Source organism: Sphaeramia orbicularis, chromosome 12, assembly GCF_902148855.1.
Source record: "Sphaeramia orbicularis chromosome 12, fSphaOr1.1, whole genome shotgun sequence".
Taxonomy (NCBI): Eukaryota; Metazoa; Chordata; class Actinopteri; order Kurtiformes; family Apogonidae; genus Sphaeramia; species Sphaeramia orbicularis.
Genome location: NC_043968.1, coordinates 28,262,327 through 28,289,928, shown reverse-complemented (window position 1 = coordinate 28,289,928; position 27,602 = coordinate 28,262,327). Strand labels below are relative to the sequence as shown.

Genomic DNA, 27,602 nt, shown 5'->3' with positions numbered 1-27,602 from the left:
AAGAACAAGAGAAAGTGATATGAGTAGAGCTAAGAAGCACTGTCTTCATTTTTGATGTGTTGAGCGAATATTACTTTCTCTTAAAACATATACCTTGATTTACACAAACCTTTGGGTTTTTAAGATTTATCCGAAGCCCACTGTCTACTTTCCAAGGGGGCCAGTCAATAGGAAGTTATCCAGTGTCTTTATTTCATAGTTCTAAGAAGTTACAAGGATTTTCCTCAAAGAGCACCACTAAGCTTACTCATTCAAAGCATTGAACTTCAGCCTCACCAGTGATAAGGAACGCTTTAGGCCATAAAATCTACACAATCACTCCAGCAATGTTCTCATCTTCAACTATCTGCACTATAAGCTGTGTGTCCATACATCAAACAGCGGGCTCCACAGCTGTTGGCAAGATAATGTAAGTCCTTGACATCAAATGGAATACAGCTATTAATACCATATCTGCCTATGTGCACACATAATGATCCACTTGCCCTGAGGTATGATGGAGTCTTGTATGAGGACGCTTAAAGTGTTTAATGTTGATTAAGGCCACCACAATGCATTAACTGTTACTATAGCAGCCAATATCTTTACTCATACTCCAAGGCTGTCACAACTCCACCCTTCATGCTGGCCTGAGGTGCGATTGTACAGCACAGATGTCTGCAGTATATCTGCTGACAGGCCTTAAAGTCATACAACCATGGTGACACCAAAGATACACTAAATGGACTGGGATTTCTATTGTGTGTATTCTGATCCCACTTTCTGCTTCCACAGAAATTGGAAAAAAATACCTCGAGCACCAGAATGCTCAAGAGATGATCCAGTTAGTTATAATTCATAACGAACTCTCACATGAAGTTCAATGTCAACACACTTTTCACTAAGAAAGATGCAGAGGTCTACCAAAATATCACTGTGGTAGTAAAGTGTGGGTTTCAAAATGCATATCTGAATTGGACAAATAAGAATTTATCCAAAGCAACCTCCAATTTATGTGTACGCTGCATGAAATGGATATGCCATTGAGTTCAGTAATGCAAAGACAAATACATTGTTCTCTCTTTTTAACCTGTAATTTATACGCACATAGTAGGGTAATGCCTTCTTGTCATACCGTAAGTATACAATATTATCCTACCTTCAATACACAGTATAAAGTCTTATTGAGCTATTTTAGCATTTAAATAGAACGCAGCAAATGCATTTTAATGAAAAATATCTTATCCATTTAGCTTGAGTAATCTGTATATTTTTTTGATATGGAACACTGGCTACAATCACAGTAATTTAAAGACAACAGAGACAACTACTCTGTTTTGGTGTTTCTATTAGTAACAGGAGCTTAGTTTAAGCATACGGGTGTTTAAACAACATTTATCTAACTGTCAACCACTGGGTTGCATTTTTAGTATGAATTTCATGCAATTCTAATTTCCCCTTTTAATGAACAATGAGTATAGATAAGCAAATTATATGTCAAGAGATATGGTTTACAATACAGGTATTAAACAGGGAAGAATCCAATCATGTTAAAATAAACGAGTTAAATGTAACCTATAAACCTTTTTAATCATTAAAAGTTTCCATTACAGTTGACACGTACTAAATCTGCCTGCCTAATGCAGGAGACACATTTGGGAGTAGAACGAAGGTTTCCTGAGATGTAAGTGAAGGATCAGTCCATTAAGTCATTAGTGTGTGTAATCTGCAGGCTTAGTTAGGAAGAAAAAACATTAGCGGATCAGTAATAAGCAGACATTATGAACGGCAGCAGACACGTTTAAACACATAGACAGTCGACGTGCAGAGCGGTGAGAGACACCTCAAGGGAGGCACATTCCTGCACTGCCACATACACAACACTAGACCATACGGGTGTTGGAGATGTGTGTGAGTGTGTGTGCTTGTCCAGATCCTTTGTGTGTGCCTTCGTACATGACTGCATTTGTTTCAGAAGTGCCCAGAATTCTGTGTCTGTGTTTGTCTTTGTGCGCAAGTGCATGTATGAGCACATGGACATGATGCAACTCAAAACACCACACACCACCAGCGCAGCAGCACGGTAAGATGACTGTTTCAATTGCCTCCAATTGCATCAGGTCAAGCGGAACGCGTCTCGCTGGTGACAGAATGATAAAACAGATTTTTTTTTTTTTCAATCACACGGCTGACAGAGAGAACGAGAAATGGAGAGATCTGAAGCTTTTCGTTGAGGAGAGCTTCAATTTATGGCTTTTTATAGTCAAGTAATTAACTTAATCTAAAAATATTCAATAACCCCTGCGATTATTCACAGAAGATAAATCATTTTTTGACAGAACTATTTCTCTGGATCATTTCTGAGCTCTATTGCTTTTTATCAGGAGCGATGAGAGTATCTCTGGTAATGCTGGGAAATAAGATCAAGCTGGATGCAGATGAACTATTGATTTTAAGCTTCATATATCCTATTTTCAACCACTGACAGTGATCTTTGTGGTGTCCACCCCAGGCCAAATAAGGTTAATAGCACCCAATTATTCAAAGAACAACAACAAATGAAAAACATCCCTTGGTAAATTGCAGTTTTGTAATAATACTTCCATTCTGACTGCCTGAAAATGCATACTCAGATGTCAAGAAAGATATAGGCTAGATGTATGGGGATATCTAGCAACACCTATTTCATGTGACAGATGGAGAAAATGAATGTAAATGACAATGATCAAAAGTCTAAGGGTAAAGAAGATATTTCAGAGGAATAAACGAGACATTCATGCCGAAAAAGGTAGACAAAGACTGAGACTGAGGGTCAAAAACACAAGGCCGATTCAATTTCTCCAGGCCAAATGCTATTACTTAACCTGAGAAACACTGTGATTGCATTCTAAACCAAATATAAGAGTGGAGACCAAGACTAGACTCAAGTCGAGAGAGACACAAAGAGAGACAACGTCAAAGAAAATTGAAGAACAAATCTCAACCTGTCTTGAGTAAAACAATGCCTTCGCCAAATGATTAAAGCAGGAGAAATTAGAGACAGCAGAAGTAGATAAGTACCAAAGTAGAAAAGACAGTGTTCCTGCTGGATGTCAGCAGCTGTGCTCGGGCAATCACTAAGCAGCTCATTAGAGCTAATAACAGCCGTTAATCAGAGAGAGACTTGGAATAGAAGGCTCGACCAATGGTGGCCAGACCATGGGGAGAAAGAAGCCGATATTAGTTAACAGCCTACTGGCCGAGATTCACTCCACAGATTGTTCAATCTATAGATGGACAAACAGGCAGATGAACAGAACGAGGGAAAGAGGAGAGGATTTCTGTAATAATGATACTTGAACATATCAAGTGCTCAGAACTCAGTGCTGTCCTTCTATGACCACCCATGTTACAGGGCAGTTCATTACTATAATCCCCTGAAGTGAGGATTCAGTGGAAATACAAATGAACATAGTATAGCGCAGCATGATATGGTACACTATGTACTACAGCCAAAGCTCCATGCCAGTAAATACACAACAGATCAGAGAGGGAGTAATGTGACAAAGGGAGACAGGGAAAGGTATGGGAGAAAACAGATGGCAATGAATTTTAAAAGCTTGGCCTTAAACAAAAAGAGATTTGGTGCATTTTTGTTTAAAAAAAAACAAACATTTTAACTCGAATCAGGGTATTTCAGTTAAAGAATCTATGTTTCTTCCCATGTATAGATGTCACCAGCTGTGGTCTGTGTTCTGTCTGTATTTTCTGGAGTTCAACTCACTGGTTTGTGGCCTGTGTGTGTGTGTTTGTGTGTGTGTGTATGTGTTTGGTGTTACACTCCTGCAGGCATTTCATCACAGCTGACTGACAGTATGTTTCCATCTTCCCAGCTTTGTCCCAGGGTGCTTCACCAAGCCAGTCTATCTGCAATGCCGCACCCCTGCTCACACACAATGCAGAAGTTGTGCGTGTGTGTCAGTATATAAGTGATCCAGGCCACACACTGACTGTGAGAGAACACGGCCAGTTTCTGTTCAAAGGAAATGAGAGTGCAGTCCTTCATAGGGATATAGGTTCTATTGTACCATACGTGCCACATTAACAGCTTTTACATGTCTTTCCAAGACAGCCCCTGTAGCGCTCTCGCATTTGGAGACTGCCAGATTAATTTGCAGCAAAGCATAATGAGAGAAGGCTAAGCATTGTACTATGTCACATATGGAAAAAACCATACATAAAGACCAGCACAAGCATTAAGATGAATAGACTAATGCACACACAGAGCAGGATATGTTCAACAATCCTCCTCTGTATCAGAACAGTTTGCTGCAATTAATCACGAAAATTTGCTTTTTTTTTCTTTCTTCAATCTGAAGCTTGAAAAAAGGAATGCTAAAATAATACTACTACTGAAGTATTACAACTAATACAAAAACTAGTATTTAATAATGCCAACAAGGGATGTTTGTTTATGGATAATGTTGTATTGATAAATATGATGTAATTATTGAAGAAAATTGCTGAATTGTTGATGTCTGTTTGAATGACTGTACTAACATGATCATACTGTTGTGCATAATTCAATTACTGCATTATGTTGTAGTTGTGGGTGAATGCTAAATTAGGAAAAATGTATTGTTTGATTCATGTATTAAGTAAGTGGTAAAGGTGTAAAACCACTTGAGGGGTTGGATTAAATAAGTTTATACTTCTTCCTGCTCCTTTTCGACCATGCACATTCAGACTCATACTTGAAGACAGATTCTGTACATTTAAATGTTATTTTACTTTGTTTTGTTTTATTTTGTTTCTTTGCATGTTCTAAATTAATAAATAAATAAAATAAAATGACTACTGCAGAGTCAATACAAAGGAAGTATATTCAGATCTTGTTTAATAGCATCTTTGTACTTTAAGAAAGAGATCATCTTCCATGAGTCACCAATTTTCAATAAAACCATCAAAGCCATCAACTGATCGTCATCCTCTGAAACACAAACAAAAATAATAAGAAAACCCAGGCCTACATGTTAAGTGTGTCTGAATTTCAAAACCATCATCATATAAATTACAATTAGAAACAAATGTGTTGAAAGTGTTCATTAAATTCCCACCACAGTCCAGAAAATAAAACAAAGTAATACTGACATTTTTTTTTTCCTCTCTCTGTTGACTCAGACACAGGGACACACAGTCTGTTTATAATATCAGGTAACAAACATAGCGTCATATGAAAATCTTATGTTGCTATCAGATATTTATACGCTGGTGCTTGGCGGTTGAGTCTCATAAGTTATGCATAATTTCATTTATTTCAGAACATGCATATGTATTGCAGCACAAAACTGGAACAGAGTGAGGGAGACAGAGACAGAGGGATACTGGCCAAGCAAGCTAAAGAGCAACAGCAGTATTGGCCAGAACAAAGTTAAATCACAGAAATAAAAAACTATTTCCTGATTGTTTCACAGCAGTTATGTCTACACAAATAACTAAACCCACACTTTCGCTTTCAGTTACAAACATGTCTGTACATTACCCATCGTACAAATGTCAATATTTGACAAAAAAAAAAAAAAAAAAAATGTCATCTCGTTTTCAAAAAAACAACACCAGGATTTATTTGTAGTACAGCAAATATGAGAGCGAAATTCTACAGCAGCATAATTGCTCCACTCTATTTCTAGAAACATAACAGGGTCACTGCAGTCAACATAAACAGAGACTGACTTTGGATCCATAAAACTGTGTACAACAAGAGCTGCAGTTAACTTACACAAAAACACATAAACCTCATCTAATCTTAACAAGAGCCCCGCTGCTTTTAAAGCATGTTTTGCTCCTGAAGTAAACCATTTAAACCCATGTAAAATACTTACAAAACTGGATGACAGAAAATTGTGACTTCCTAAGATCTGACTAAAAATTTCATGCATCTACTGCAAATGTACCTGAAGAAGATGTGTGTGGCTATAAAGCTAAAGAGCAGGGTTTTTTTCTCCATTTGGGAAAGCTTTAAGTAGCTTCTTGAGGACATGTGTGCATCTAGGGATCTGAGGAGTCTTGGTTTAAAAAGGAAAGGCAGACTAAAGCATACACATGCACCAATTTCCACAGCACTCTAGTTGCTCTGTCATACAGAGATGTCGCACTTCTTGCTCCTTATCCCCTCCATCTCCCTTAATACCTACAAGGACACATCTCTGAACCTTTCTGACTTTGCACATACCTCTAGTTGGACACAACATTTTTTTTCCCTTACCTCTGTTTGCCCCATACTAAGTGATGTCTGCTGACTTGTGTAAATGCCTAAAGTTTCTCTTTTTTTTTCCCCTTTCCCATTTTGAAATGAGCCTATGCTTCAATTGCAATAAAATGCATTTAAATTTGAAGACATACTTAACCATGTACATTTTAATTTTGACTTCATCCATTTTGTAGGAATCTCTGACCACTAAGTCAACGACAACATATGCCACATGATGACAGAGAATACATTTTTTTTTTTTTTTTTTTTGCCTCACACAGAAAAATTGCTTTATTTTTTTTTCATTTGATTATACTGAAAGAATACTGTGGCATTTCTTCTTCTTTATGAGCAATGTCAAGGATTATTTTTGTAACTGACAAAACACTAACTAAAATGTGTGTATGATATTAACCCATAAAGACCCAAACAGCTACCAGTGACCACAACCATCTACTCCAATCCAGTCCAACTTTATTTGTAAAGCACTTTAAAACAACCGCAGTGGATCAAAGTGTTGTACAGAAAACAAATAAAACCAAAATAAAAGAATAAAATACAACTGGTCTATTGGTCTTAAATGTTTAATAACTGTTGATCCACTAATCCTATCAATACATGTAAATAGCTGGTGTAAAATAGTTATTCATCTTTTCAGGGTCATCAGATATGACCCATTTGGATGTTCAGAGGCTCTGTAGTTACCGTGGAAACACTGTAATCTTCTACAATGTTAATTCACCAGAAAAATCCATGAAGTTGGAGTAATCATAGACATTGGGTTTATGTTCAATTAATGATATATTTCACTGAAAAACTCACTTTTTCTTTAGTTTTATGTTTTTGATACAATAACCCTCACCTTTAATCTGAGCTTTTATGAACATTTATATGATCAGTGAATTAAGTAATGGAAAATACCTGATTTTGACTAAAAAAAATTGCAAACTACAGGGACAATGTTGTAATAAATGGTGATAAATTACTTAAGAAAGGTTAAATAGAGAAAAAAATTAATTTGGGAACCGACACAAAAAAGTAGTACTGAGTCTTTATGGGTTAATATACAGTATGTGTGTGTACTTCAACACAAAATACTACTATTTATCTCAAAAAATCCACAAGAAATGATCGATAAATTCCAGAAATGTTAAACAAGGTGAAAAACATGGAGAAAACTCAATGGAGAAAACTGATTATGCACCAAACACAAAAATCAAATGAGATATGTTCAGTAGCCGCAAAATGACTAAATATAAATGTTGATAACAATAAACATTTGTCACAAATTAATTAGATTATTTAATGCGCCCTAATATTTTACCATAAAATCCTATGTTTGCCAAGACAAACCTTTCAAGACCTAACATGAAAGTGAAATAAAAAGATTGGTGCTCTTTCTCATGTTAAATGTTTCTTTGAACAAATTCTGACACTATCTTATGTGTCATATAATTTACAGTATCATCTGTGAAACATATATTTTACTCTATATAAAAAAGGGAAAAATATGCATATATTAGAAAACAACAGACACTATGTTACTTTGGATTCGTTCGTGAGGGTCAGCTTTGTAGTGAGACAAATACATCCTTTGCATATGAAACACTGTGTAAAATTTAGTGAACTCTCCTACTTCATGAAATACTGACAATAGAGACGGTGTTGCTAGCTGGTTTATGTTTGACACGACAAGTACAACTTCAAAGTGGGGGACTGTGATAGGGTGCACTCGGCTTCATCTCTTCATTGACAGGAGGAAGGACGGCCTGGCTGGGATGTTTCCTAACAGCGTGGGGGCACTTTTTGTTTCATTTTCCCCTTTTGAAAATCTTGTTTTCCTGCCCTGTTGTTTGTCCCCCTCTGTCAACCCCCATGCCCTCACTCTCTCTTACTCTTAAGCCTGCCAAGAGACACTCTGGCTGCTGTTATTTTCTACTACTTTGTCTCCATTTGGGTTCTGGTTCTCTTTCACTCAAGGCTGTGTTCTTTCTGTCAAGCCATCACCTCTCTGAAATAAGTGAAAACCTATTTCAAATATACTACCTGGGTCTCTTTTCTCGTCTGTCTAACTTGCTCCCTTGTTCTCATCTTTCTTCTGTGTGGATCCATACTTAGACACTGGCATGCAGATTACATTATGGATCCACGGACCAATCAATGGCCGCTTCACATTAAAGGAGGACTGGCCCGACTCCTTGGCCTGTCATGGCCCATCCCGGCCTTAATTAGATGACTTTTATTGTCGGCTAATGGGAGAGGTACTACACTGCGGAAGATAGGGAGAAGACAAAAGCAAAGTAATATCTGACAGCTGGGGAGCAAGAGCAATAGACTCACCAAATCAATGGCTGCTTTGGTAAGCGGGCGCGTAGGTAGATTGCTATATTCCATGTGGATACACAAGTGCAGTGCTATTTTCCTTCCATGGCATCAGAAGAGTTTATCAATAACCTAACAATTTGAACTTTTCAATTTGGATTAACGGTCAAGTGTTAATGAAATTTGGTGACAGGGAGAAAAAAAAAGGAGGAGTGCTGTGAAGTGCTTAAAAGGTCGAGCTATCGCTCTGTATTGCATCATCAAAAGGGAAATGGAGTGGATGGCAGCGGAACAAGCATTCTGATTCAAGGCTGTTATGTGGCAAAAGAACACAGAAACAACTGAGAGCAAGAGAGCTAAAAAAGAAAAGTGAGAGATGTAGACACTGGGACAAAAAAGGGACGTAAACTAAAACCACACATGCTGTATGGAGGAGGTTGAACACAACAACCTGAAATAAGCCCTCCTTCACCTTTTGTCATTTGACTTGTTACTCATTACTAACTTGTACTTGTTCAGTCTTTATATTTCTTAAAAATATGCTCATGTTTGCTTTGATTTGACAGATCAGTCTTTGACCTAATTCAGAAAAGGAGTCACATAGATGTTAGAGAGGTTGCATGCTTCCAAAATGTGCAATAGTAAAAGTGTAATGTGTCTTGAACATATGAATTCTGACATGAGAGAGTAAACATCCTGATTCAGATTGCATTCAGCATACTCACAAAGCAAGGAGGAAAAGACAGAGAGAGGATGGGGGAGTGTAACGTAATAGAAGAAAGAAAACAAGAAGGCAAGAGAGCAAGAGAGACAGCCGGAGAGTGCAAGAGAGCACCGAAACATGAGAGAGTATGAAAACATGAGAGAGTATATCTCACAATTCCTACCCTTCCACAAAGGAGTAGAATTAGACCCACCTCATGAAAGAGCCAAACCTCTCTCTGTTTTGGCTCTCTCTCCATCAGAAAACAAGAGCACCTAACAACAACGACACAGTGCATCAACCCACCATGTAAGATGGCAACCAGGCACGTTTGAAGGTTTGTTGGCTGTGTATGTTATTCAAAGCTCATCAGCACATGGAGATGCAGGGGAACAAAGCATGGGGTAATGCTTTGAAGATCTGACAAGAGTCTCTCACCCACAGAGAAAGATAAAGAAAGAAGAGAAACAAATGCAGAGGGAGGTATGGATAAAGAAAGGACAGCGATAGAAAAAGGAAGGCAAAACAAGACACTGGAGAACCTGCTAATGAAGAAAAAGTGAGGGACATGAGAGGCTTAATGAAGAAAAAACAAGTCAACAGAGTTTCTCTTTCACATGTACTGTGCTTACAAGTAGTCAAGCTGGTTTGGACATTTCATCAGTGCTATTCAAACACTGTAAATTAGCCCCAAATTCTCAATTCAAGGAAAAATTGCTTCTTAAATTTGGTGAGATTCTTTTAAAAAATGGTGCCAAATATATTTTGCGTAAAATCAATGTGTGACACATGATGCATAAACAAATCATAATCACAGCTAATCTTATTTTTAAGACACCAATTTTCAGAAATGCACTGAACACAGGTATGAGCTGCTACTTGCTGATGGTAGTGGCTGATATTTACCTCTTCTGCTATTAAAGGTGTGAAAATTTCAATAATTGGATTTGTGCTCATTCAAAGATAATGGAAGGGCTTGAAGATTCAGTTAACCACAGTTCATATGCATACAGTAACCGGCCAATTGTAATTTTAAGTATTGTCCTACTCCATCAATCGCTGCATCCTAAACAGTTTTGTGAGTAAATATTTAATGGCTGTACAGAACCAACCTTGTGCTTTTTACTTGGTCTACTCAACAGTAATGTAAATTAGGGGTGTAATGGTAATGGTACACTCGTTTGTACTGAACCGTTTCAGTTCGGGGCCTTCGATAGAATATGGAGGTGTACTGAACAAATACTTGTAGCCTATGTAAAGAACGCAAACACTCAGGAGGCAGAGGATGGCAGCAAGCTGAACCCATTCTGAGACAACAGAGAGTATAACAGAGGCACAGAAGCCAGGTTGGACATTCGAAGTGTGTGTGTGGTCACAGATTGTATTGCCTTGGCTTAACTCGTGTATGTTTCATTGAAAGGAGAACAGAACTTTACTGGGATCCAATGTAAAAGCATTAACATAAACTTTAATCCACAGTATGCTTTTATAGAAACTTTAACTTGGCGTTTTCCTGGTCATCAAACAATACTATGGTAAGAAAACCGTATGGCTCTATCCATGTAAAATTCATGAGTGACAGAGAGCTCCTGAGCCAGCCGTTCACATGCCAACAAGAACCCTCTTAAAGCTACAGTAACCTATTTACACTGTTCCAGCCAATGTTAATATAAAGCTGTATATCACAAAACGTATTCTTAAATCATCATGAATTATATAAAAAAAAAACCTTTCAAACAAACACATTTTCTCTCATTATTTGACTAAACAAACTCACAGCCAATAGCCCCCCCCCCCCCCCCCCCCCCCCCCCCCGGTCTCCTTCACTGTACCGAAAATGTATCAAACTCAAGACCCCTGTACCGAAAACGTACTGCACCGCTACACCCCTAATGTAGATAGACTCTTTTTCTATCTAAAGAACAACCAAACACTAATTACCTCTGAATAAAGTGCAGTGTGCTAAACACAACACAGAGCAGTCACCTCAGTCAACCTCTTGCATGCTTACCAGCTTAACTTTTGGATGCTAATTGTACCTCAGTGAACACATTTGGCTCAGAGTGGATAAGGGAATCTGAGCATTGAGTATGGTTTCCATTAAGTAATGGCTTTAAAGGAGACGTGGGGGGACAAAAAGAGAGAGCAATTTCTTTTTTGCAGTGTCATGTGGGTTTCTCCTCTGACATGACCAAATCACCAATCTTCTAAAATTACATTTTTCAGACACACAGAACAGGAGAGAGTATACAGGCCTGACTGTGACTCAGCAAAAGATTTAGTGTAACGTAAACCTTGTCTAAGGAGGTAAAAACAAGCAAGTAAAGTAAAAAATAAAGTGAGATTATGATAAAATAGCATGAGTTACCTGATATAATACGATATGATACGATACGAAACGAAACGATAAAATATATGATTTACCTCCCATGCGCTCAGACTCTTCAATACCGTAGTGTGAGAACTGGTTGTTACCTCCGCCAGGAGGTATTGTGATTGCTTTGTGTGTTTGTGTGCGTGTGTGTGTTTGTTTGTTTGTTAGCAAGATAACTCAAAAAGTTATGGACAGATTTTCAGGAAATGTTGATACTGGCACAAGGAAGAAATGATTAAATTTTGGTGGTGATCAGGGGTGGGGGGTTAGGGTTAGGGTTAGGGACCTGCCTTGGTGGAGGTCTATGCTCTCTGGGTGCTTTTCTTGTTTACTTCTGTATTTTTCTTTGTCTTTCTTTTTCTTGACATGATGGAGATGTGAATTTCTCCCTGATGATGAATTAAGTTTATCTATATCTGTATCTATATGATGTTTGTATTATTATTGTGCTTAGACCATATATCAGCCACAGGAAGTTCACTATAGGATTGACTGCATATACGCTAAACCATCTTTGTACAGTGGATCTTTGATGGTATCCAAGGAACTGACAGGGAGGTCAGCAGCAGATGACTTGCATTCATAAAAATAAGACAGAAACATTCAGTTTAGAAACCAAGACAGAAATTTAAAATATACATCAAAGGGTAACAACCCAAAGAAACCAAATGAACATACCATAGATGTTGGTGGGATAAACACAGCTAATGTAGAATACTACATTAGTCAATAAGACAATATTATTTGAGTCATTGATATTTATTATTCTAATGCACTTTTGGAGATCAGTTAAATTCAGTGTACATACTAGTCATTGAGTCTGTGTGTGCTGGATTAATAGAGTAATGCATGTTTATACTGTCAAAGTGATGTGAGAAAAAACTAAGACATTTATCATCCTAAATGTGGGACTTAAACTCACACAGCGGGAGTGCTCTGGAGAGAAGGATGTGGTACGCATAGATGAGCACACATACGCCTACACGTTATGCCAAGTAAACACTCAGTTCAATCATATCACTTATAGAGGATGTTTGGGGATAAACACATTTAAACACAGGTTGGCAATGAAATGTACACATAAATGAGAAGAAATGGAAGAAAAGAGAGTGGTATACAGGGCATAGGCTGCTGTTCAATTGCCACAAAGTTGCAAGACAATCTAGATGCTGCTACGGTTGATTCTTTGTGACTTTTCGAGATGACCCAGCAAGTCTACAGAGATGCTACTCTGCACTTTGGAGAGCCGCACTCCGGGGAAAATATGATGACTAATTCTCCTGTCAATAGGATATTGTGCCGAAGTGAAAGGTACAATTGGCAAGTGACAAACTGAATGTATATTTAATTAAAAATATCTTGGCAAAAACACAACAGGCAAAAAGATAGGGAAGAAATAACACTCACCAATGTATTCAAAGACATAGACGACGAAGAACGGTGTGACCAGGTCATTGATGCCTTGTACGTAGCCGCTGGCAGGGTGACGGATGGCCCAGATAAACAGGATGCGCTCAAAAATCTTACAAACATAAACAGAGACATGGCATTACCTCTGCAGTCTATGGAGAAAAGCAATAAATAATTAAAATAAATAGAAGTTCCAAAATCACAACATGATTATTTTTTGTTAAGTATTCATTTTTTTTGTTAACTAGTCATTTTAACTTCCACACATTCAAACACATGTTAAAAACATTACTTTCAAAGCAATTTATGTATGATAAAATTAGAGCTATCAGTCATAAAAGGGTAAATCTGAGAAAGTGAGTGAGGTATGGAAAGCGGTAGTAAAAATCAGTTGCAATCTGAGGCATGCCAAGCTGGTAAAAGGAAAGCAGCAATATAGACACAGTCCAATTTGCTGTGGGAGTGTGGTTTGAACAGTACACATGGGGATAAAGCTGTTAAAGGCTAAATTTATTTATTTTAACCATGATAATTTCTCTCCAATCATCTTTTTACATTAACGGAGAAAGACAAGGGATTCACTGAACCTAATCAAGGCTACAGATGGTGGAAAATATTCCAGTAATTGCTCTCAATCCTGAGACTTTATCATGCTACTTTAGATTTTAATCTATACAATATAAAACCCAAGGTTTTTTGTTACAAGTCCTTACATGTAAAAGAATCTTAAAATATCTCTTGCTGTTTTCCGGTTAGGTTATGACACTAGCAAAAATCGGCACTTTTCTGGATGGTGAAAAACACCTCACAATACAGCTGCATTTTTCCCCATACACAAAAAGCTCACTTTGAACTTTGTTTTCTTTGGTGCTGGTCTCCTCCCTCCTCTCATCTTTTTTTCAGTCAGTTTGTCTCTGTCTCTTGCTCCTCTCTCACTCTCTTCCTGCTTCTCAATATTTTTGCAAGGCAAACACTTCCATCTTCGTTATGGGTGGCTGTTTAATGCTGTCAGCCTCAGTGAATTAGAGGCGGCTTGATGTTTAGCTTGTTTTTTTTTTTCTGGTGTGCAAATGGATTTCCCCAAAATACACACACTCTCTCGCAACTTGATGTACCACACCCATCAAGTACTTTCTTATTTTTTGGGGGGATATGTCATGTTTGTCACTTTCTAAATAACCTCATATCTCATTGTTTTATGGGAAAAAGCATGGCCACGGACAGGTTTTTTGGAAGGTGTGCATGCAGTCCTACTCATTTTTATTTAACGTAATTCAATCAATGTTTACGCAGTCTGAGAGATTGGTAAAATGTATTTCTATCTGGCTTTCCCTTACACTTTCTCCTTTACCTGGCTCCACATCTCACACCTCCTCTTTCCTTATCAAAGTCCCATCCATCAAACAGAGAGAGGTGCTGGTGTTAGCAGGGGAGCGGGTAATGGGACTTTCTTTTCATGCAACCTCAAAAGCTGACATGAATATTTCACACTGGCACCTACACACAGAAATGTACTGCATGAAAATGCACGTACATCCATGCACAAATCCAAACCCACTTTTCCAAGGCCAAAGAGTCCCACCAGACTGTGTTTGTATGTGGTAATGTTTGTATGTGAAACATACAGAGACACAGATGGCTTCAAATGCGAACTCAACTATCATTTTCAGGTTTAACCAGAGTTCACTGAATTCTCGCAAGGCAGCAAACAAGATTCTTGTAAATCATGTTAATCTCACATTAATTTCCACGTTCCACTCATAATGTGGTACATTTCTAGGGCAAGCAATCAGCTTTCATGTGTCTCCTGGGTCATAACACTATGGCTCTGTTCCATTAGAACCAAGCCCCCAGGACCCAAATAAGAATAATATCAGGATGTAGGAAGGAAACTGATACAACAAAATGTTTTACACACACAACGTGAGAGGGGCAGAGAAAGGTTCTGGAACTTTAATACGATCCCAGTGTTAAAAGAACGCGGGCTCCATCAACTGCCACACTAAAGTGCTTCCTTTGCACTAAGTCCTGGCAATTAATTTGAAAAGCATCAGCTAAATGTTTCAAATGTAAAAAGAAAGCAAGGTTCTTAACACAGCAGACACCAAGGACTATGACGAATCCTGCTCTTTCAGCCTGTAATTACAACTCGAGGGCTGTTTTTCTTTTCACGTCTCAAACTTGTAATTGCTGATTATCAACATCTCGTGAAGACTGTATTGTTCTCCAAAAGAAGAAAAACTCAAACACTTAGATGCCACTTAGGAAATCACTGTAGAATTGCTTCAGTTTTCCTCCTTCCCCAGAATGGAACAGACTGTTGACTGCTTTCTATCTCGACTAAATCTCTTTGGGTCCCATGAGTGTAGCACAGACACAAACAATTGAATGAAATGAAGCAGAGGTGATTTTCAGGTGGTGCCGCAGCAAGCATAACCATATAAAAAAGGCCCTTTGGAGTCTGTTGCATACCAAAATATATGAGAAGCACGCAGCTTGAATATTTCAATGCAGACTGGTGGCTTTCATTGTGCACACAAAGAGGGCAGACTCGGTGAAAGGGGATGCAAGGGAAAGAGACAAGAGTTCTGGGAATATGAGAGGAGACAGGAGGTAAAGGGTGAAATACAAAGAATATATACAGCACATACTGTACATAAGATAGAAGGCAAGAAAAGAGCCATAGAGAGGTATGAGTAAAGAGCCACTCTGCAGAGCTTCCTCCTGCCATGGCCATGAACTGCATAAGACTGTACAAGACAGGGGCAAAAAGCGCTGCCACTGCCAGGGGTGCCGAGTGTGACAGAGGTTGTCTCTGTGCGCCCATAAATGTGCTTGTACATGTCTGAGTTTGTGCATTGATAAATGCTACAATATCTCCTTGCTTGCCTCTCTGTATGCCTCCAGTAGAATATACATTTGCATTTGCTCACACGTCACTGCAGGTGTGTAGACACAGCAGTTCACAGGCAGGTCCACCTCATTAGCCTGCACCTCATTATGGGATTTTCCTATCAATGTTTTCAGTTCTCTGCTTCTCTGTCAGTGGTTCTGTGTATGGCCAAACCTCCCAGAAGCACTCGAATAATAACATCAACTTAACCCCATAGATCTTCATGGCATCTAGTTAATTTCCATGTTAAGCCGGTGGTGAAGCTGCACAGACAGTCCCTTAGGTCTGTCCTATACACATGCTCAAGTTTTCTTAACACTGCCACAGAAAAATGTGCCTTGAACTTCATTTACATTTTAAGTGTTTAAGTAACACTGATATCCAAAGTATTGGGTTAACAATGAAGACTCCAGAAGTGCGTCTAGCTGTGTGTTTTCCTAATATGCCCTAACTACCACCAAAACTTATTATGTTATTAAACATGGTGTGTAAGAGATTTTTAAGATAATTAACCTATATCCACACATAGTGTCCCACAGTGTTTTGTTAAGTAACACCATCAAAACAAAACAAATGGTGCTAATCATGCAGAGTGAACATCTTTGTGTGTGTCTGACCATATGTGTGAATGCACATATGATATAATACTTTAATGTTTGCACATAGTTTATGTGTTATGTGTTTTTGTGTGTGGGTGCATCCATGCCAGTCCATGCAGTGTGCTGTAGCAAAGGTTTCCCCCTCCCAACTTGATGGCAGAGAAGAAAAACAAACTGTCCATTTGTATTCTTCTTGTCATGTCTTCTTATTGAATATTTTAGTTTTATGACAATATACACAGAAAGCAATACTTTCCTTTACTCTGACAAGTTAAACCCATCTTCAATCTACTCCGATACATATTTGCTTTATCTTTGTTTCAAGTAAAAAGTCAGTGCACCGCACAGCCACTGACTGAAGTTGCCACCAATATTTACCCCTAAGCAGTGGGGGAAAACCCTGCTACATGAGGTGGTGTGTGTGCAGCAGGGAGGGGGTCTCACCTCTTGGACAGAAGCTTGTTGAAAGAGAGGAATAAGAGGATTAGTTCTCGGTATGTCAATGTGAATCTGCAGAGAGAGAAAGAGAGAAAAAAGACAAACACTGAAGCAACGGGCAGGTTAGCGGGATTTTGCCATCACAAGACAGAGACGGAGAGAGATAGCAACAGTTAGTGTATTGGTGTTCTTGATTGAAGGCAGACAGGGATCGGTGGTCTGAAATGGATAGCAGTGGTGGTCTCACATGTGTGCCTGTGTATGTTGAGCTGTGACTGTGATAAAAGTGCATTAGAGTGTATTTATATGTTTGTGAGATTGTGTTTATGTAGAGTTTTAGACCACCCTTATGCCATTTCAGAGAGTCAGCCCCATAGATGAACGATACGACAGCAAGACAGATTTGTCAAAGGGAGTCAGACGGATGCAGGCCAGCAGCTGGAGCCAAGCCAACTGAAACAGCCCTGACAAGGCCACACTGTTTGTGAGAGTGTATGGCTTGTTACTGACAGGACTGGGGATTGAGCCGTATCCACAGTCCTTTCCACTCTGTCCACCTTACCTCTGTCACCTTTGGCTGCAGCACCAAAGACTCAGGGCTCATCCTAGGAATGTCTATGTGGATCTGACAGCAACATGGGAAAGAAAGGTGTTAGACATACACACAAATACCATCTAGAGTGCCACTGTACAAATCCACTTTAAGCTCATCTCCTTGTTTTACTCATTTTTAAAGGTCTTGCTCAAAGACAACACTTGCATACCTTCACAAGTGCGCACTCTAAAACAGTTTCCACGAAAAGGCCCTGAAATTATGCTCTCTTGTTGCAGTTTCAGTAAAAGAGATGGGGGAATCATTGCTTTGTACTAAATGAAGAATTTCAAAAGCTAAGCTTAAAATTGCAGTTACCTTATCATTCTCTTCAGAGGCCTGTTCTGGGCCAGCTACAGCAGAAAAAAGGTCTACACCATGAGGAAAGTCTGTGATGAACACCAACTTTGTTTGATATGTTGATGCTATATTAGTCATACAGGTCTTATGTCTACCTGCTGTAATAGGTCCAATATTAACATAGACCCTATAAAATCCATTTGGCATATTTTACTACCTGTATTTACAACACTTTGTGTCTCCTGAATCAAAAATAATTCCAAATTGCAGAAATGTTGCACGTTTTCACCACAAGATCTTTGCCAAACACATTCTCTTTGTGCTCAGCCACTGTGATAGCTAAGTTTACTGAACTTAAACATCTGTATCACTACAACCACAGACTGAGAACATGGAGTTTGTTGCAGTGAGTTATTTTGGATTGTCTGCAAGTTAAGCAAAAAAAAAAAAAAAAAAAAAGGTTTGTTCCCCCTTATAAAAATGTACTATGATTACACAAGCAAATTGTACTGAAACAGCATTGTGACAAAAACTACATGAGTAGCTGGTTAAAAGAGCTGATCAAAAAGACAAGCAAATGTTAAGTTTAGAGTCGACAGGTGGCCAAGAGAAGGACTTTAACAGGCTGCCAAAGTTTTGCTTGTGGATGTTCATAAGGCAACTGTTTACTTAAACTTTAGCTACAAACATTTCATGACTGCATAATAAAACAAGGCTTTAATGTTGAGATTGTTCTGGTGTCTTTTTGACATCTAATGATAGTGGATTCATGTAGTTTAACAGTAAAACTAAATTAGCTGGTTCAAATACACAACTCTGCATGTATTTTAATGAACAAGCTTCCACACTATTCCACACATCTTCTGATGGTGTAAAAAATAGAAAAAGTTCAATTTTCTAAATACTTCTCTAGGGATTGAGAAAAACTGCACTGGTATATCAAAAAGCCTTCAATGCAAGCTGGGACTTCTACAATGGCCACTCCATATGTATCTGTATTTACACACCCAAGCTGTTTGGGCAAGTTACCAACAACATAAACAAATAATAAAAAAGAGACAGATGGACAGACACAAGAAAAGACACAAAGTACAAAGGCAGATGGAGAGATTCAGACCAGCTGATGGACCACCCGATATGAACAAGGAGACACATAGTAAGACACAAAAGGTACATATATATGCAAATCCATACATCTTTAGACAAACATACTCCATGAAAGTTCCTAAAAACCATCTGCCATTTGAAGTCACTCAGGATGCAAAAGTAGCATATGTCCAAACACACATAATCACACACACTGAAAAGAAAATCACTCAAAATCACCACTCATTTCGTCAGCACAAGTAGTGCTGCAGAATTTGGCAGAAAAAGAAGCTTCAAGACACGATCCAAACAATCATCAAAACAAAGTATGCCAGCTTTCTGGCACAGAGCAGAGGAGATCAATGGGAAATTGGACAGAATATGAGAAATGTGTGTTTTTGCTATCGACAGCCTACTTTGATGTTTCTTATCGGCCTGAAATGAATGGGAAGTAGTGGAGTGTTAAAATAAAATGTGTATGTAGGGTTGGAGAGAGAGCAAGATAGCTACATGAAGGAGTAGGAAAAATGACTGAAGAGGGAGAAAAAAAAAAAAACAAGAAAAAGCACTTTTGGCCAGATAACTGGTTCCAGTAATCCTGTCTGCAGGGTCCAATCCTGTCAAAACAGTCTCTCTTAGACATACGTACAGGCATAAACAGATTGGTGTCCAAGATTTGTGCTAAGAGAAAACATTAGAGACAAGAAGTTGTTCAATAAGTACAGATTGTGTGTATATATACCTGTCTGTACGTGTCTTGGTGGTGCTCGTCATTGCGAGAATCATAGTATTGCTGGATGAAGCCAAAATATTCCTGCCTCTTCCTCTGTAGGACACTCTCTCTTCTTTCTGCATTAGCTGGCAGGTAACCCTGTGAGAGAAAAAATGAGAAAGTGAAATGGGGGGAAAAAAAAGAAGAAAATGAGAACGAACACAAATCAATATGATTAAAAATGTATTTGTGAATACAAGTGATTCAAGACTTTGTGGATTACAGTATATTGATGTAAAATAAAGATGTGACAAAACTGACATTGAAATTCTTACAGTTGAATTCATTCATTTTTACTCTGCAGGTTTCCTTTTCACATCTACATGGTATCATTACTGTTCTTTTCTGCATATTGTCCTTTAATCAAAGTAAGTTATGATAGGATCTGAAAAAAGAAATCAGCTGCTGAGTGGTTGTGGTCGTAGCAGCAGTGGAAAATATACTTAAATAGCTTTTAACCCTCTAGATGTTTTTAGGAACATAATGACTAATATCTAAATACATTGTATGCTTCATTCTGAAAATTGGAATTTTTTTTTCGCACAATGGATGAAATGAAGTCTCAAGTGACTATATTGATATCTGCTCACTGAATAGTAGCAAACGAGAAACTAACACACCTGTCTGGTAACAAACATACAAACGCATATGTGGGTTCCACCAGGGACTCATTAATTCAGCTTTGTAGATATTAAACAAGACAGTCCTCTCAGTTCCTCAAACCTTATGGTGTTACCAGTTACAGTGGCATACTCTATGACTTATTTGTCTGCATAATATACATTATTTAAAAAGCCTTTAAACTAAAAACTAGCTCTGGAACCTTGCTTTGAGTCTGTAAACCAAGTTAAATCGCAAACCAGAGCTCACCTCGAGGGAATATACATAGTCTGTAATGACACACTTCATTTTGCAAAGAAAACTGTGCTGCTTAACCAAATATTCTGCCTATTACAAGAGCTACCTTTCTCTGTGTGTGCATGTGTGCACTGCTGGGACTGTTTGTCAGACAATTTATGCAAGTATAACTTCATGAAAGTATGTACTTCCTTGTGCGGTCAGGCTTACGCAATGAGGAGAAAGTCAACTCCAGTGACTCTAGTGAACAACAAATCTAAAGCCTATTAAAAGCAAGAGCTGCGACCAGGGGCTTTAAAATATTTACAAAGTCAGAGTCTTCAAAACAGAACTCAAGTTTATGACTCTTGACGGTGAAAGCTTGTTGTCCCCGAGATCAAAGGTTTGCTTATTTTGCATCGATATTGTATTTGTTGACATTCATCATCATTATTCCTTACACACGGGATATAACAAAAGTATAAGGTAATTTTTACGATAAGAGACAATATGATATGAGACAGTCTGACAGTGTCTTATTATCACATCTGAGGTAATTAAGATTGGATTTTACACCTAAAACAATAGTTACTAGTATTGAAACACATGAAAGGGATGATTTTCACAACTTTAACATCATAACAGTATTCTGTAAATGCTTTATTTGGACAACACAAAGCCGGTACAATGTTATTAATGATCAAATAATAAAGCTGCATAAAAAGTAAAGTACTTTCTGGTGCTTTTTAGACAGCCTTGCACACAATTTTTTTGCTACATATCCCTCTACAGTAGTGGTTCACTGTATGGCTGTGGAGAAAAGACTGGGGAATGGTCTCTGTGATAAAATTACAACAGATTTTGAGTGTTTTTGACAGACAAGGTGTGCATGCTTATCAAGAGGTCCCAAAACATAGACTGGGTTCATCTCCCTCTGTTCTAGATCAGGGGGAGATAAAAAAGTCAAGGCGCACATCAAACATCTAGCCTGAAGCACTGCGATTAATGCCTATGTGCAAGCTGTTAAAACTAAATACTAAAAAGTGTCATCACATACAAATAAACATTTATTATTGCACCTGTCTCCTTCAGTCTCTCTTGCAAAGTGCCCTTTCACTTATCTGTCATTTCCCTTCTGTCTGAGTAGCGTTCTAATGGACGGAAAATGGAATTTAGGCTAAAAATTTGATTTTAGACACAAAAAGTAAGGAAGTCAAGCAGCCAAATTAAGTTAAATGTGTGTTTTGTCTGTCTGTCTGTCTGTCTAACATTCTCTAATCCCCCATTTCAGCATTATGTATAGCAATGCACCTATAGGAACCCTCTAATTTACCTATGTTTGTTTCATCATTTCACACCACAGTGGCCCACTTGCTTAGCTGTGGAGCTAACAGTAATTATATTTCGACACAAAAAAAGTGTTATAGCATACAGTGCATCCTGTGGTAAATGTAGGGCTAAAAACATTTCATGAGCGATCAATACATTTATATCAGGGTGTTGTGAGTGAAATGTTAAAATATTTGTTGGGGGGGTATCAGTATTCAAAGAAAAACTGTGCCTAACCCTCTGAAAAGCTAGCGTGAGGATGTTTGACCTTGAGTTTGATAAATATGTACACACACACACACAAACACACACATACACATATACACACACAGAGTTTCCAAAAGTCTGAAAAGAATCTTCATCCTCAAATCTGAAAGAAATCCTCAAGAAGGTTTTAGTCCATCAACAGATCCTGCAGCGGCTCTGATGCTCTTTTCATCAGGGTCGTTCTCTTACATTTATTTGTCAATACTTTCAACTTTTGCTGCATTTTGCTGGAGATACATTTGGCTGCTGTTTAGTCACATGTTTAGGACTTGTTTTGGTGGAGGGGGTCATGTCACTAACCTCATCTACCTGCATTAACAGAACATAAACAGAAAGGTCCGGACACCATTCAAGGGACTTGGCTTGATGTTGACGGTGTGTGTTTGCTATCTATGTGCATCATTGCCTTTGTTATGGCTCTGCTGTTTGCTGTTTATTTTTTTTAAACCTTCTAGCAAGCAAACACACATGTACCAAACACAACCTATCAATTTTGGGAAATTGTCTAGAGGAAAATCAATAAAAGCAACAAAAAGTTGTCTTTTTTTTTCCTTTTTTTGTACTTTTTTCCTTTTTTTAGCCAGGCATGGCCCCGAGAGGAGCATGGAGAGTCAAGAGGCTTATTTGTTGCACAAAACAACTTTGCTTGCAGAAACTCACACACCTGGCTTACACATACAAACCCCAGAAACAGACACAGACAAACAATATAGTACAAAAAAAAAAAAAAAATACACATAAATCCACAACACTGTTTGTTATAACAAAAAGCCACACATCACATTTCATATTCTGTGTTTGGCTATCCATCTTTTCCACCAAACACAGGAAATATTTCTCATTCTCTTTATCTAGTGCTTTCAGTCACTACCCCTGCAAAGAAAAAAAACACAACTGTTGTCAGACTCTTACAACCAAAACACAATGAAGAAGGCAGACTCCTTACTCATCCACGCATCCTTTCTCCACCCGACTGCTGCTTCTCTGGCTTCACTGCCAGTCAGCCAGACGGTCACATTTGTGCCTGTGGAAAACCAGGCTAAGCATTGACTGTGACTTTTTCTTTTTCCCCAACAGCCACTAACTGCCAAAAAAGTCTGCGTCAAATGTTGAAACTGCTCCATATACAAACATGCACAAACACAAAGCACGACAGGCGATCGACAAAGCAGCGGGCTCCGGTGTTATGTGTTCTCTGCCAAATGAAGGAGAAGAGAGCATGTGTGTGATGAAGGTTAATGGACAGCTTAGTGGAGGTCAATGACGCAGCAGCTGCACTACAGCTTGATAGGACAGGACCACACACACAAGGGGATTTGAAGACCATAAAGAGGACACAAACTGTGGCAGCACAGTTAACAGAGGCTTACACTACACAGTGAATCTATTAATTAATAATTAACAACTTTTTGGCAACATGAAATGTTTCTGTGTGTTGGCTGTGATGTCTGGACAATAATTTTGGATTTTCTAAGAAGAGGAAGCCTATTATTGCATGTTGTTTTTTTGTTTTTTTTAAACATAACAGGCCACTCAAGTGTAAAAACTAAAGGACAGAAAGAAGAAAATGAACCAGAACAATACTAGTTGCTTTCAAACCAGTTACCAGTGGCAAAATAAGTATTGAACTTGTTAAATCTGAACAATCTATAAATCATTAAAGCTACTTGTTTTGCAAATTAACTAATTTCAGTGGAAAAGTATCAACCTCCTGAGACCCAGCAATGCATTTAGCCCCTGTACGGGACAAGAGTCTATAATAATAATAATAATAATAATAATAATAATAATAATAATAATAATAAATCTCATATTGTCTGAACAAAAGGGTTGCAGATATATTAAGTACAAAACGAGGACACACTAAATACCTTTCTCTTTGGTTTATAGAAGCTGTTTTTTATTTCCCTGAAACATTCATTTTTATTGCTGCACATCCTCTCCATATATCCAGATTGTATCTTAATACAGAAACTGAGAAATGCATGGTCATTAGAACTTTACTAAACCAACAAACCTAATGTTGACCTAAGACATTTGCACAGTACTTTGTATTATATAATCTTTAAGAATTGTAATTACAGGTTTTGTGCATATGATTTAAATAAATTGCACTCAACACAAGAGGTGCTTTACTTTTCAATTAAAACACCACTTCAGTCCAGGCAGTAATCAGCTAAGAGTGCTTTGTAACGGTAGAAGTCTAAGGACATTCAATTACAACTTTGTTCATGTGTGACTAACATTTGACACATTACACTAAGGTTACGTTCCATTACTCCATTAATCTACAGAGTTCTAATGTTCTAATTGACTAATTAGTGAATCACAAAATTGAGATTATTCTTCTGAAGATATTTCTCACTTGACAAAAATTGTAATATAGAACTTGTGTTTCTCCAGTCATACATGGGATAAAGTTTTAAACACAAAAAAACCCCAAGTATTTCTGAATCAAGTCTTCAGTTCCCAAAGCTGAAGTCAGAAAAAAAAGATAAATATCTAAAAAATATAAAATAATGAAACATAATCAAGTTTTTATTCTTTTTTTTTTCTATATCACCCAGCGTTAGTTCTAGTGAAAAGCTACTAAAGCTATCAGATAACTGTGGTAGAGTAGAACTACTTTAAAACATGATGGAATACAAGTATAAAGAAGCCTACAATGGAAAATCGCAAGATAGAAACATCAGTGCATGCTGTAATCAAGTGTGAGACATTTGTAATATCATACAACATACTTCTACTGCCTATCCCAGAGAGACTTTCACCTCAGTTTTGGTCTACTGGTTAAAAAAGGCTGAGCAAAGGTTTAAAAACCAGAGAAAGAAATGGAAGAATGACAGCAGAGCATATGCATGACAGCTCTCCATGACCTGACAGCAGCAGTGTATCCTCCTGCCTCTGTTAATCAGTCTACATAAACCTCATCTCTTCATTCTTCCTTGCATCAATGGATTCCACAGTCCTTCCATCCCTCTAATGGATCCTCCACTTCAGTAAACTCTCAGTGAAAAACAGGGAAAATATGCTAGGGGAATCCATTTGGGGAATTTAAATGAAATAGTTTTTCTTAGCAAGCCTTCTCACAATCTAAATTGATTTCTACTTAGCAGGAGCACATTATCCAGGAAGCAGACTGGAAACAAACTGTCCCACTACAGGCCCGGCAAAAGTTGAACCAACAAAACTTTTTCCAAGACGCTCTTATCACTGTCTCTTCGTGTGTATTTCACACTTTTTATGACACGTCGCCAGGCTGCATTTTTACATGCTGTTCTTAAGATCCACGTGAGAATCAATTTCATTCTCACGGTCTCTTAACTTCAAGCCTATAACTGTGGACAAAATATAATGAAGCAGTTCCTGGATAACTGCATGTCCTCTATACGGTCGGCGTATGTTACAATCCAAACTGAATAAAAGAGAGTGGTCTCAAATTTAAATGTCTCAAATCTTCATGACAAAAGATCATGATGTTACATTGACAATAAATTCTTTTGCAGGAATGGAAATGGCATGATGAAATGATATTTACATTTTTAAGAGTTACAATTTACACAATGAATGCAGGGTTCCTACACATTTGAAATTTCAAAATTCCATACTTTTTCCACACCCTAATTTCCAGATGTCTTGGTAAAAAAATTCCAACCAGTCTTTATATTTGGGATTTATGAGTCAGTTGTCAGACACACACAAGAATTTACATCTATCCATTATGTTGAATAGCTCACTCACGAACAGTGTGTGGACATCACCTGTCCATCAAAGCAGCAGTGAAACTTGACGACACCTGGGTGGGCCTTAAAATGGGTTGGAGGAGGATAAGAGCAGAAGGCTGGTCATTCAACTTGTCAATCTCCCCAAATGTTTTCTGGAACGCGTAGCAGACTGTATGTGCTCTCACACAAACATTTTAGCTGCACTAGCAAAACCCTTAAAAAAACAGATTGATCCATTTCTTTTTTTAGATATTCAAAATTTTATGTTTTAGAAAATAGAACAGTGGGAACAGTCTTGGAAACAAGAATATTTTGCCGTATATTTTTTTCCATTTTCCATACTTTTCCAGACCTGGAAATTTATCAAATCAAATTCCATACTTTTCCATACTTTCCATACTTGCGTAGGAACCCTGTGAATGTAAAGTTCATGGCTCATACACATTTTTCAAGGTCAAATTCACTTGCACTTTTCGGGGTCATTTTCAAATTTTTCCAGCATAGCACTTTATTGCTGGGGTAAAATACACATCTACAATAATACGTATACTCACGTTAATTTTTTTCACTTTTTATCACAATGATATACATTGTATTATGCTATAAACATCTAAAATTTGGTTTCATAATTGCAAAAAGTTTAGAAATTACAAGACAACACAAAATTTTATCCAAAAAAAGGGAAACCACTTTGCATTCTTCAGGCGCACTCGCACCGATTCAAAGATTAAGATAAAAATGTACCTGGAGTCGACTTGAGAACACCTGGGAATTAACTTTTTTGACATTAAGTTTTATTTTTCAAAATGTAGCACCTCTTTGCAAGTAGCTTTAGTTATAATTCCAAGCACTTAAACTAAAATTCAAGCACTTTTCAAACCTTGAAAACACAACATTGAAATTCAAGCATTTTCAAGGATCTCAAGCACCTGTACAAACCCTGAAAGTTCCTTCTCATGTCATCAGAAACACACACACACACACACACACACACACACACACACACACACACACACACAAGGCAGGTAATATGCACCTTTCATATGTCTGCATTTGCAAATTGAACACAACAACATTCTTATAAATGTCTTGACTGTCTCATATGAGGCTTTTTTTTTCTTTTTTTTTTTACTGCTGTACTATATCTATACACCAGGTCTATCTTTGCCAATACAGCTCATGTGTATCAGTACATATATACTGTAGATGTATACAATATATATTCTACATTTACTGGTAACAGATCTAATACTGGCAAACAAACAAAAAATCCAAATCAAACAAATTAGTATAAAATGAACTGATTTACTCATCGGTGCTCTATGGGAAAAAGATTACTGATATACATATTTTTTTCTATTTATGTCATCAAAAATAAAGAAAATGTGATTGAAAATGTAACTGCATATTTCCTGTAAAAGCAGGAGGAAGAGTGAGAGGAAGGCACAAAGAGGGATGAAGGTGGAAAAATATGAATGTAGTGGACAGAAGAGGAGACAGCAAGAGGAAGCACGAGAGGGTGAGCGGTCACAACAGCTTTGTTTCTGACAGCCTTTGAGTGGACATGAAAACTGTGGCGCAGACGTGACTGAGCCGGACTGGAGGCGAACATGATGCAGCATAAGTTTACAACGCATAATCATATTTGTCAGCAACTAGTCGACATCACGCTATTAGCTTGACTCATCTGCGAAACCCTAATATGCACAAATCTTTCTATTAGTGTGCTTTTGTTGATTGATCTGTG

General features: G+C 37.9%; 1 protein-coding gene across 2 annotated transcripts in view; it reads right to left on the bottom strand.

Moving 5' to 3' along the window:
* The window catches only part of tbc1d22a (TBC1 domain family, member 22a), a 125,198-nt gene that overhangs the window by 71,259 nt on the left and 26,337 nt on the right, over positions 1-27,602 (bottom strand). Inside the window, exons 7-9 of one of the 2 annotated variants that reach the window (XM_030149303.1) lie at positions 19,668-19,796; positions 17,510-17,572; positions 13,015-13,129 (exon numbers count right to left, since the gene is read on the bottom strand). In XM_030149303.1, coding sequence (XP_030005163.1) covers positions 13,015-13,129; positions 17,510-17,572; positions 19,668-19,796 — 307 coding nt within the window. Of the gene's footprint in view, positions 1-13,014; positions 13,130-16,953; positions 17,020-17,509; positions 17,573-19,667; positions 19,797-27,602 lie in introns of both variants that reach the window. The other variant, XM_030149302.1, reaches the window with a different exon arrangement.